This window comes from Takifugu flavidus, chromosome 14 (genome assembly GCF_003711565.1).
Source record: "Takifugu flavidus isolate HTHZ2018 chromosome 14, ASM371156v2, whole genome shotgun sequence".
In the NCBI taxonomy this organism is placed as follows: Eukaryota; Metazoa; Chordata; class Actinopteri; order Tetraodontiformes; family Tetraodontidae; genus Takifugu; species Takifugu flavidus.
In genome coordinates this window covers 6,578,963-6,591,025 of record NC_079533.1, presented here as the reverse complement: position 1 = coordinate 6,591,025, position 12,063 = coordinate 6,578,963, and the positions used below count along the sequence as shown (strand labels likewise).

The window sequence follows — 12,063 nt, the reverse complement described above, 5'->3', positions numbered from 1 at the left end:
GGAGTCAGGTGTGGGGCAACAGCGCCGCCCAGAGGCCGGTCGGCTCTACTGCAGGGCCACAGCCGTGAGAAGAAAAGTCTCCTTAAAGTGATTAACTTTAAATATTAGCGTGTCGGGCCACTCCAGCGCCCTGCTATAGTACAAATAGGAGGCGCTACTCTAAAATTCAGCAGTCAGTATTTATGTAAATTTACTCAAATACATTTTAAGGTTTAGCTTTAAATGATCCAATGAAACAACCTTGGATAAACTTGCCTCTGTACTGTTGGAACCCTTGTTCCAGGGTTCATGGGTTCAGGGTCCATGTTCTTGCCACTTTAGAGAGTTCTTTAGATATAATTCAGCTGATTGATGCATCAGTGCGTGTATGTATTAGAAAAAAGATCAATAATGGATTCAGACTTATTTGGCTGAGAACGTAACATTTATTAAGATTGTCTACATGGATGTTACTTGCGCGTTTCCAATTACTTGGGACCAAATCTAAACAGCAGCCACGGAAACCTTGGAAACACTGTCACAAACAGCAGAACCCTCCTGCACGCCCGACTGGGTCCAGGAGTGAAGCCACAAGGTTGAACAACTACTAGACTGGTCTCGTTAAGTGCTTACAAGAATAGTTGACACAGCTTTATTTACGGGCTGATTACTGAGTGATGCCGATGACCCCGCAGGCCAAACGTCCCCCGGCGTTCCCCGTTTTCAGGCTCTCCTCGTTGCCTCCTTTTCCCAGGTCGTCGGCCTTCTCGTGGATCTTAGAAACACACAAATTCACGCCGTTCACTTCAGGCCTAAATATAAAATAAATCATAAAGGAGGAAACGTTGGCTCACCACCATGGTCCTGCCAATTATAGAATAGGGGCCAGTGAGGGTCAACATGGAGTCTTTTATGTCAATCTTGGCGATGTTGTCTGCTCCTGCAGTCACATTCCCCAGGTCTCCAACATGCCTTGTTAGATTTAGAACAAACTTAGGAAGGTGTAACTCTTGAAAGTGCATTTTTCCACACTTGAAGCCAGAACTTAGAGATTTTTAAGGTACAACTAAACCCACAAATACTTTTAAAAATGACAATTGGAGGCATTTTAGTGACAGAGGGGATACAGAAGTCCTACCCAAAGCTACGATTTATATTGTTTATTGTATTGAGAGCACCACAGTGGGATGTGTAGAAGTGTGCGAGCACGCACGTGCAGAGCAGCAGGGGCACGGCTGCATGTGACACTTCTCACTCCAGCATTCAGAGCCTCCTCTGGTGCTACCTCAGAGGGCTGCAGCCCTACAGCCTCACCTTCCACGTGGATAATGAGGCTGCATCATCGTTCAGAGTGTTTCCATCTGCCACCACCAATGCCCCCACCCTCCCCCTTCAAGAGCCCAACAGCACTATTGATTATATTTTTGTTCCAGTTTAGGACTCAACTATAAAGGGGAGACACATTTGGGGCGCCCTGCATCACGCCAGGACGTTTCCTCCCAGTCCTAGTTGGACCTACCTGTCGGCATCAGTGGGCCCAGCGTGGGTCTTGTTGTGGGGGTTGTAGTGAGGACCTGCACTGATGCAACCTGAGAAAGGATTACAGAACAAATGACCATTAAAACGCTCAAAAAAGGTTCATTTAAGTGCGCAATTGGGGTTCTCACCATTCGTATTGTCTCCAAAAGCGTGGACGTGGAAGCCGTGTTCTCCGGGGGTCAGCCCTTTAATCTCCCCGGTCAGCTTCACAGGAGCAGACGCGTTCTAGGAGATGAGCAAACTAGCAGGATTAAACAGGCATTTCTGGCTCACCTAACAGCCTAAATAATGGTAAAATAATGGTTAGAAACTAAAGGTTCGAGTTGACAAGTCCCCATTCTTGAATGCAGATAGAAAATGACTAATGTTGACAGGTGTTCCATTTCTTTAATATGTCGCTTTACTGGGAAAAATTACTTTAAGACGCGATTTAAGGCGACAGATGAGGGAAGCGACCAGCGATGACTCAGCAAAAATAAGGGAATAAAACGCAACTCGGTCCGGGTTAATGCAGTTCTTTCATTCACAAGTTCGTTCCAACGACAGATATTTGGACACATACACCCGTCTGAAACATGCGTTTATTACCCAAATTACACGGACAACCTTGACATTATATACTTTATGTACACAACTGAACATGCGCAACAGGCGCGGCAGCCACCCGGTTATAGATTAACATGTTAGCATTGATCGTGCAAAGGTTATTAGTTTGAAAGTGCTTGTAGTTTTGTCAATGTCTAATGGACGTGCACGAACCCACTTTAGGATATGTTGGTAAAGGCTAATTGCCTGCAGGTGATTACACGGCGTTAACGAGCCTCCGGGGAACCGGACCAACCATATTTTGATGCTCGGCTTGGTTCCAAACAACTCAGCTAGCAACTTTAGCACCGACACGCAGAAGCTTGCACGAGGTTATCGGACAAGCGTCCGTAAATGTTAAAGAAGGAAAGCGTCTCCTGCGACGCCTGACAGCTCACCTCCTGCTCAAAATACACGGTTCCGCTGGTGTCGCCCGCGCCTTTTAACACGCACACAGCCTTCATCGCCATCGTCGCAGTTGTGCCCTGGAAAACCACTTACGCGCCAAGCATCGCGCTGGTGAGACAACCAAACCTAGGTAGGTGGGCGGGCTTAGTGGCGGGCCAGCCAATCAGAAAGAGAGAGAAACCGCGAGCTCGATTTTAAGTGGTCAGGAGCGATGACAGGTTAATTAACGTGGTCCGAGGCGGACCGGAAAGTCGTACTTATTATGCTTAAATGAATCGATAAATGAATAATTTATAGTTACTTATTCGGAGTTGTGATTTTAGTGTAGCAATAGATGATTTCACACAATCGATTTCTTACCAAATATTGGACTATATTGCGTAAATTGTGGAAACAATGACGTATCCAAGCATGGGCAACATGAACAGTGTTATGATAGAAACACAACTTTCATATCTTAATGAAAAACCTTTTGTTCGATCTTAAGTTTGGTTATTCAGTAAACATAAAATTAGCAGTCCAAAGAAAGCTTTGGTAAAAAAAATAGTTTATTAAAAACAATTTTCCTAATGCTGCCATATTGATTTCACGCCCATGTCTTTTGTATGTTTAACAAATCATAGAAACGTCTGTCGATATTCAAACCATTAGATTTAAAAATGTTAAAGCCAAGAGCCCCCTCCATTTGCTTCAAGTTGATTGGTTGCTTTGATATTGACAGATTAGAAACCATAAATCATCTCACTTTTAACCGTCAGTAATACAAGCGTATTATTTACAGCAGTGTAGCCAAACAACTTTATCACCTCAAATCTGCAACTGTGCTCAGTTTAAAATGGAAAAATCTGAGTGTTTCCTGTCTCATGTTAGACATGCTTCTATTTGACAAATAATGAAAAACAAATAAGCACCATAATACCATATTGTAGGTTTATGTGGACAATGAGGTTGATGTGAGACTAAAAAGAGAATGAGAAATTTAAAGGAAAGAATCGGCTCCTCTCACATAAAGCAAGTCTTTCTGTACAAATATTGAAAATACAGTTGAATTGGCCTTTGAAAGAAATTCTATTTTAGCATCAGACACAAAACAGCAGAAAACTAAGTACATACATTTAAATTAATGTTGAATGCATGTAAGATCTGACAGAAGTTTAAATTTACACATGATCACAACCTTACCTTGATTTCATTAATTAACCAGTAATGGGTGACTTGAACCCATATTTAATGGGCCCTGACCTCACTCTGATAACTCAGCGTGGGCTCAAGGAGACGCGTTCACGAGCCAAATGAAGCCCCGGCTCTCTGATGCACGTTGGTCCGCTTGCTTTTACAGATTTTAAACCACAGCGGAGCAGCGTGAAACGTTCTTTTTTTATATGCAAACCACCAAGATCCCCACGTGGTTAATGGCCTCCAGAACTGGTGATTCTTCTACTCTATAGCTCTGATGCGCAGTCAGTCAAATATTTATCCGATTTATTCCACGATTTGGTGCCTCTGCGCAGATTTTTTAACGAAAGATTATTATGCACACAAAAATCTTTTAAGAACATTTTCTTTTCTATAAAATGACATCTGACAGAAGACTCTGAAGCACGAGAGCGATTTTCCAGACTGAATCAGGTGGAATTCATTAGATCTGGATTCTCATCAGGCCCATTAAGGATCCTCTGGAGGAACTTTGTAAACACTGAAATAAAACCACATGTACAAAAGGGGACCCGCTGACCCGCGTGCACCACAAACCCAACAATCACTGTACCGAGTGTGTGGTGGGATGGCGACAGCCCATTTTATACGACCTGGAATCGTTGGGTTTGAAACATGGAGGAAAAAAAAAAAAGCAAGTTTTTTTTGAACGGTGACTTCTTTCAGTGTAAGTTAACATCCAGGGAGACATTTCAGCTAGTTTGCAAATAAAATGACAGACATCTGAATACTGTCAAGTGTTGAGGGACCCTTTGTAGCACAGCATGGAGAAGAAATCAGACTAAAACAATTAAGAAAAAAACACAATGCCTCTATATTCAGTGTGTGACGTTTTGGCCAATCAATACAAATACAGATCGTTAAAAAAACAGGTGATTTTGTGGAGTGGCTGCAGTTACACAGATGAGGTTTTAAGTAAAAGTGATTTAATTGAAATCCTTTCCTCCAGCTGCCAAACATCACTAAAAGCATAAAAGCGAATGTCCGCTCAACCTAAGATGCGCAAAGCAAAGTTGATGCAAAACTCTTGTTAAATCTCACATCAGGATCCAGAGTCGACAGCCAGACAGACGTTGATCTGAGGAACGGAACCAAAGCCACACTTGAACGAAAAACACATCCTCACGTTTGTTTTCAAGGCTTCTGAGTGTCTAGAAATGATCAATTACCAACTGACAAAATGGAAACAACCTGCCAGGAGCCGCGGCTGGTTAGTGGAGAAGGTTAACCCTACAGTAACGGAGCAGTCACTAGCAACAGGAGCACCCAGGCAGTCTATGATGCTGCTTCCTGTTTTGATTCTACGCGCTCATTCTGAGCCGAGGCCTCAGAGGACGCCGGCGCCCCTGCAGGAGCGGCGGCGGCGTCCGAGGGAAGAGCTGTGAGTTCCGACTCGGGGGCCTTCTGAGAGGCTTCCACGCCTGGGTCGCTGCCCGTGTCGGCAGCAGGTTGCTCCGCGCTGTTAGAGGTCTGAAGTTTTTCCATGTTTTCTAGTTCTGCCAGGCGATCGTCTCTGTCCCACCGTGTGGTCCTCTCTCGCCGTTCCGACCGCCTCGGTCTGTCCCCTTCTTTTCCAGCGGCTTCGCGTCCCCTGTCTCGACTCCCTCCGTCCCCTCTTCCCCGTTCTCCTCCCTCACCCCGCCCTCGATCCCTCTCGGCAGCATCGCCTCTTCCCCGCCCCCGTTCGTTATCCTGGCTGCTTCGCCTTTCTTTCCACCCTCGTCTGTCTCTGTCCCGGTCCCGGTCTCGGTCCCTTTCGCGGTCCCGGTCCCTTTCGCGGTCCCGGTCTCTTTCACGGTCCCTTTCCCGATCCCTGTTTCTTTCCCACCCGCCACCCCGGAGATCACCTCCATCCTCCTGCCACCCTGCGAGCCTGTCTCTCCCATCTAGTCTATCACCACCTCCCCCTCCTCGACTTCCCTCACCAAAAGAACGCCTTCCACCACCAAAACCTCTGTCTCTGTCTCGATCCCAGTTCCTCTCCCTTTCTGGCTCTCGGTCCCTGAATCCGGGTCTGTCTCCCCTGAATGATCTTCCGTCTATTTCTTCTGGCCCCTCCAGAACACGAGGGCCACCGGGTCTGAAGAATGGAGGAGGCGGGCCTTGCGGAGAAAGGCTCTGAGGTGGAGGAACTTGAGGAGGTCCATGTGCAGGAGGAACTTGAGGAGGTCCATGTGCAGGAGGTGCTTGAGGAGGTCCTTGAGGAGGTCCTTGAGGAGGACCGTGAGGAGGTCCTTGAGGAGGACCGTGAGGAGGCGGGACCTGAGGGGCGGGGCCATGAGAAGGAGGGCCATGCATGTGTGAGGGAAAAGAAGGCCTCATATTATGAGGAGGGGGTGGACCAAATCCTCCTTTGGATTGCTGCGGCTCATGATGCATCAGCTGAGGGTGCGGCCCTCTAGGTAATATCTGTGGGGGGATGGGAGGCATGTTGGGGGGAGAGGGGCGCGGTCCGTGAGGCGGAGGAAAACGCTGCATGTGTGGAGGTGGGGGGACTGGAGGGCGTTGGAGTGGGATTAGACCTGGCCGTGCACCGAGCAGACCACCCGAAGGGGGCAGGAGACTTCCTGGAGGACCTCCTGGGAGAGAAGCTGCAGGTCCACCTACCTGGTTGCCTGATGGAGAAGAAAGAAAGCTGAACTTCAAGAGCACACAGGTAAATTCAACACAACCTTCACAAGTGCCCAAAGCTTTAACTTTTCTTCTTCGTCTGACTTCTGATGCAGGTTCGCACATTTTCTAACCACGACTATTTTTAGAGCTTTTTGTTTCACGAGCCATCACAAACAGCCGTTTCCCTCCTGCTTCCTCAAACTCGGTCGCTTTGTGCTTCGACCGATAATACAGCTTCCTAATATCACGCCGCCGAGTCGAGCGTTAGCAACGAGCGACTGACAGTTAAGGAGGAGCTCCTGAAGCGCGTCCAGTAACCACCAAGTGTTGGTTAACTGATTTACTCTTTAGAATTCAGGCAGGGTTCAAGGCTTGTTTCAAGATTCCTGAAGCCCTGTTCTGACCTACGACCTGGTGGATGTTGGAACTATACTACATGACTGACAGAATGGATTAAAAGAGGGACAGACTGACCTATAGGCCCCATCTGATTGTTAAAGATATTGGCAGCCTCAAGGCCTTCATCGCTCCTCCTGCTGCTCAGCCCTCCTGGGTCCAACGGTGGGTCTTCAACTTTGGAAGGAGGTGGGGGACCTAAAGTCATGGCACCTGGAGGAGGAAAACCTGGTAAAAGAAATAGGAAAAGTTACAAGTTACTGCTTTAAGGGAGTATCTAAAGAAGGTGGGCTGATGAGTACAGGGAAGTCTCAATGGCTGAAACTGGCATAAACCCTGTTATAAAGCTGTTATAAAGCCAACTGTTGATGGTAATCACACCACAGGATTTCCTACCCGGAGGCATCTGTAGGGGATTGAAAGCAGGTCTGATGAAAGGCGGAGGGGGGATGCCTGGGGGGAAGGAAGGCTGAGGCATGCCCATGGCACCGGAGAAGCCAGGAGGCTGCAGAGATCCCACGCCGACCACCGGCTGCTGCGCTGGAGGCACCTGTCAACGATCCCAACCTGGGGTTAGATGCATGACGGCAGGCAACATCCAATCACCACTGTGCTGCTACCATGAACAGCAGGACAGCGTGTCGTTACCTGGGGGACAGGAGCACCCACGGACATGACAGACATCTCCTCGGGGTGCTGTGCCTCTGAACGCCCATTATGGTTGTGCTCCTCTGGGAGTTCAAAAGCCTTCCTCGCTGCAGCCCACTCTGCAAATGTTGGACAGGGTTCGAATCCCTTCATCAACACACTGCTCTCAACACAAGTGTCGCCTCAAATGTCATGTTTTTGTACCTGGGGCTAAGGTCTCCACATCCAAAACTCCTCCTTCTTTGAGCTCTTCCAACTGAACCTCTCGGATTTTAGACCAGGGCACGTACGTGACGCCCAGCTCCACATCCCAGAACTGTTTCAGCTCCGATTTTATACCTTTGTTCAAAGCCCAAGCGATCTGGGGAGAAACAGAAACACTAAATGGTTCCATTGGACAGGGTTGTTACGTATTTAGACAGGAAGCAGCTGCATTGCTTACGGACCTTGATGGCTTTCTGGTTGACTTTATACGACCCTCTGCTGAGCTTCTGCAGGGCCCTGTAGGCATCCTGCCGATGCGTCATCACGATATAGGCACAGCCCCGGGGAGGGATCATCTGAGTCACCAGAGAACAAGCGGGAGAAAAATCTCAATTCCCTCCATTATGTGACGGCGTCCTTGTAGACGCGCGCGGGGCTTTACTGGGCAGAGCGGGACTCACATTGATGGACTCGATCTGACCGAACTCCTCCAGTAAACAGGCCACGTCCTGCTGCTGCGTCCTCTTGTCCAACTGACCCACCCACAGAGTCGTGCTGCAAACTGGCGAAACACGTGTGAGGGAGATCACATGACACAAAGGAGTTACCACCTCGTTTAACAGTCTGAGGACGAGTCTCACTGCTCAGGCTCTCGCTCTTCGGCGGGGGGAGGCCTTTCTGCCGGCGCTCGCGCTCCTTGTCCCTGTCTCGCCGCTCCTGGGAGCGAGCGTGTGGCGAGTAGTGATGGCGATCTCTTGAACGCGAGCGAGACCGCCTGTGTTTGGACATCCGGGTGCGAGAATTGGAGCGTGACCTCCTCCGCTTTGGAGACCTCGAGAGAGAGAGAGAGAAACAAACGCATGGAATCTCGCCACAAACAGGAAATCAGGACAAAACAGCAGCAAAAGCCGACAGAATCCAAACGATCGGAATTACCAGCAGTTTGAGGGCGACTGCCGAACATGTCGGTCCTCCCCCAGAGAGGACCGGTCCATTTCCATAGACATCTCCTGAAGCAACAAGGAAGGTCGGGTTAGTTCGGAGACGGCTGCGCTGTCTCGGTTTCACGCGGTGTTACGCAATCACCTGTTGCTGATGGGGGGGGAACGCCCCTGGGAAGCCTGGTGGCCCCGCAGAACCAGGCAGGAGCTGCCCGGGGAGCGCGTGGCCCATCGGTGGCATCATCGCGGGGAAGTTTTGGCCGGGTGGCAAACCAAAAGCCTGGGGCTGCCCGTTTGGATGCAGGGGGAACTGCCAACACGTGCACATGATAAATGGCGTGCACCAAAGCCAAGGTGGCGTCTGTGGGTGTGCGCCGTTACCTGTTCCTGCGTCACGTTAAGCATCTGTGGATTAAAGTGCTCCAGGTGCTGTAGGAAGGCAGGAGGCTGCTGCATACTGCCGCCACAGAACGCCCCGTTAATCTCACACACTTAATAAACACAAACGAGCCGTCGTCATGACAACAGCCGTAATCTGAGCTTACAAGGTTTGCTGCGACGCGGCTTCATCTTTCTTCGACTCTTCCGAAGCTTCCGGTTCGTCGTCGTAGTCGAATCGATCCAGCAGCTTCTGGAAACACAGGAGGACACGACAAACGTGATTCTGTCAGAAGTGGAAGGCGCCAGCGGTGCTTTCGCTACCTTGTCAAAGGCCGTCTTCTGCTGGCAGGGCTCAGCGGGCGGGGCGGGTTGGGGGGCGGCCATGTTCAGGCCGGCGCCCACGTTCGGGACGTGAGTGGGGACGATGTGAGCAGGGAGGTGACAGTTGCTTTCAGGCTTCACTGGCTGCTGAAAGGTCTGGAGCATCTGCTGAAGCTAACGGAGCCAAGAGTTACTGGGGGGTCCGGGCGAGAGCACCAACCCAGACCCTGAGCGACCTACCTGCTGACCCTGCGAGGACTGGAACAGCTGCGCCACCGCAGCAATGGCATCAGAAGTTTGGAGATGAGCAGCAGATGTGGCAGTGGAGTTTGCTGTTACCGTGGTAACTGGTTCTTTGGCTGGAGTTGGGGAAGAACCTGAACAAAGAGACGCGGCACCTGATCGAGCAGCTTCCCAACACCACGGAACTCCACACATCATGTGGTCAAGCTGTGGTCAGCTTGTCCTAAAGATCTAGATCAAAGCTAATTACCGGGCTCGTCTGTGCCTGAGTACGGTGCAGCAGCGCTGCTGCTCGCAGCCGCCATGTCCAGGAGAGGTTGAATAACTTCGATCTTGAACACACCGTTTTTCTGCCACAGGTTCAATACCCGCACGATCTTACTCTGCAAAAGACAGACGTGAGTTGAGGGGGGGGCAGCCCTGTACATCCATTTATCGCCATTTATTACTTTAACCAGTCGTATTGCGCCTGATACTCGGCTCAGCGGCACTTCGTCACCTACCCTGTCTTCCACTGGGCAAAGGCAGAGATTCTCAAAGGTTTCTGTGATGTTTTTGGTGAATCGTGGGCCAAACACATCCTTGTCTGCTCCAAACTGATGTCTGGACTGCCTGACAATGGAATCCACCACGTACAGACCCGCAACCTTGTACTCAGGCTTACACTGGAAGAAGAGATTAAATCAGAGTTAGACTTATAAAGCAGGTTTGAGGGTATTTCTACTTACAAATAAGCCATTAGAGAATGGCCCGACTTACTTTTCTGATAAATTTCTCCACAATCTGGACCACGTGCTTGTACAGCTGACAAAAAAACCAAACAGGCGAGTGAGGTTGGACTCTTCTACTGCCACGTTAAAAAAATAATAATCTGGGATGGTGTTTTGGAAAAGCAGAGACGACTCCAACTGTGAACGTTAGAAGCATTAAAAGAAGTAGCAAACCCCTTCTTACTTTCATGGCTTTGATGGCAGATTTGGTGATGGAGATCATCTTTGCTCGAGATATCGGAGGCTTGGAGTCCATCAGTGAGAAGAGCTGAAGAGAGAAGTCACAGAGGGGGGTGATTCAAGTAGAAATGACTGAGGACACGACTCCCAGCGCTAATGGAGACTAATCGACACACTAGTTACGCTAAGACAACTGTTTTATGGGAGCACGGAATCTAATTAGTGGTTAAAACAACACTTAGAAGATGAGCAGTGCGCACAGCTGTGGCAGGAAGCTCCCAGAGCAACCCACCCTCCCCATTCAACACTTCTTTCTTGAAATAATATTATGATTGGTTCTTGAACATGATGTTTTGAAAGTAGCTGTGAAAGCCTGAAGACTTGGGAAGCCCCTTCAGAATCTGCTCATATTGGTCAATCCAAACAAACGGTGAGATTTAAAAAGCTCTCTCCTTTTTCCCCAATGACAAAATGAGTTGGAATAATTGCACACGGAGAATAACAGCTGGTCAGGGATTCGAACCCTGTCCTTTTTGAGCCAGTGTTACCGGTGTAGTGTGACTGGCCACCTAAATATTCCACGGCTTGACCTGTGCAGCACCGATCAGAATACATGTGGGTGTTTCTCGGTGGTGGCGTGACATTATCCATACATTAGTGCCTTCGCTGGCAGTTGAGGTTTGTTAAAAAATGCCCAATAGCTAATAGAAGTGGTAGTGCTTCTGCAAGCTAACACAAACGTCGGTAAATGAAGTTTGTGCACGGCTACCTGAGCCACTGTGGACATGCAAATGGAGTGTATAAATGCTAGCAGGCGCAATAGAAAATAACTTTAAGAAATGTTTAGTATTAACGTCCCTCGCTTGGCAGGTACTATCACAGAAACCACCCAAACGCCTCCGAACCATTAAGGCCATTTAGACGGGCAAGTCCAGCTAGCTAGGCCCGTTGAGCGGTGCTCCACTAGCCTCGGTGCATCACAGCAACATGTCCCGCACCTCGTTGGCTTCCTTCTATTAAACAGTTCTGGGGCGACTTACCTCGAAGTTAAAAGCGTTAACAGCCTCCATGGTTGCTAAAAGCACTAAACCGCCCCCTAAATCCCGATTCCCCCCCTCACGGAGAATATTATTTAAGGAAGGCTCGGAACAACATGTCCGCTCCCGGTAGCTAGCGGCAGTTAGCGTAGCGTCGGTAGCTGTCGGGTCGCGGTGACGCAAAGCATGATGGGATTTATTGTTGTTGTGGCGTTTGGCCGCCAGGTGGCGCCAGATGTTAAAAGATTCGGGCGAAAAGAGAATCAGTTTTCAGCTGCAGGGAAATAAACGAGCATATTTGTATCCTTTGCACTTCTTGTCAGTACTAATGAGGGACTGCGTTTAAAAGTGATTTAGCCTAACGTGGTTGTCTTTTTTTTCTATGACTTCATACCTTTTTTTCAGTTTCCACCCAATATGGAGGCAAAAAACAGTTAACTTTGACAAGTCTAATGTATTTGTCTTCAGCTTCTTGTAGTATAACTTATCTCCAATAGGTGGCGTTATAACTATATGTTTGATCTCATGTTTTTGTGTTTTACGTCTAAACGTGGTCCATTGTCTGGACGTCATGTTATTCCCAGTCACTTCCCAAAGTGCCTC

General features: G+C 48.8%; 2 protein-coding genes across 4 annotated transcripts; both read right to left on the bottom strand.

Moving 5' to 3' along the window:
- Window positions 1-402: 402 nt before the first annotated feature.
- sod1 (superoxide dismutase 1, soluble) lies at window positions 403-2,660 on the bottom strand. Its single transcript, XM_057054200.1, has 5 exons — window positions 2,502-2,660; window positions 1,647-1,743; window positions 1,499-1,568; window positions 834-951; window positions 403-754 (listed from the first exon to the last, which is right to left on the bottom strand). The coding sequence occupies exons 1-5, from the start codon at window positions 2,571-2,573 to the stop codon at window positions 647-649; spliced, it is 465 nt and encodes a 154-aa protein (XP_056910180.1). The 5' UTR covers window positions 2,574-2,660; the 3' UTR covers window positions 403-646.
- A 381-nt stretch (window positions 2,661-3,041) lies between these two features.
- On the bottom strand, window positions 3,042-11,628 carry scaf4a (SR-related CTD-associated factor 4a). 3 transcript variants are annotated; one of them, XM_057054197.1, is made up of 19 exons: window positions 11,464-11,628; window positions 10,428-10,511; window positions 10,233-10,277; window positions 9,977-10,138; window positions 9,724-9,856; window positions 9,471-9,607; window positions 9,231-9,404; window positions 9,074-9,159; window positions 8,910-8,985; window positions 8,674-8,838; window positions 8,524-8,597; window positions 8,229-8,419; window positions 8,049-8,149; window positions 7,830-7,943; window positions 7,588-7,744; window positions 7,384-7,502; window positions 7,132-7,285; window positions 6,814-6,963; window positions 3,042-6,341 (listed from the first exon to the last, which is right to left on the bottom strand). In XM_057054197.1, exons 1-19 carry the CDS (start codon window positions 11,491-11,493, stop codon window positions 5,002-5,004), a joined length of 3,492 nt encoding a protein of 1,163 aa, XP_056910177.1. In that variant the 5' UTR covers window positions 11,494-11,628; the 3' UTR covers window positions 3,042-5,001. The 3 variants fall into 3 exon arrangements, with proteins under 3 accessions (XP_056910177.1, XP_056910178.1, XP_056910179.1); XM_057054198.1 differs by having other exon boundaries at window positions 9,074-9,156; XM_057054199.1 differs by having other exon boundaries at window positions 9,231-9,395.
- Between the last annotated feature and the right edge of the window lie 435 nt (window positions 11,629-12,063).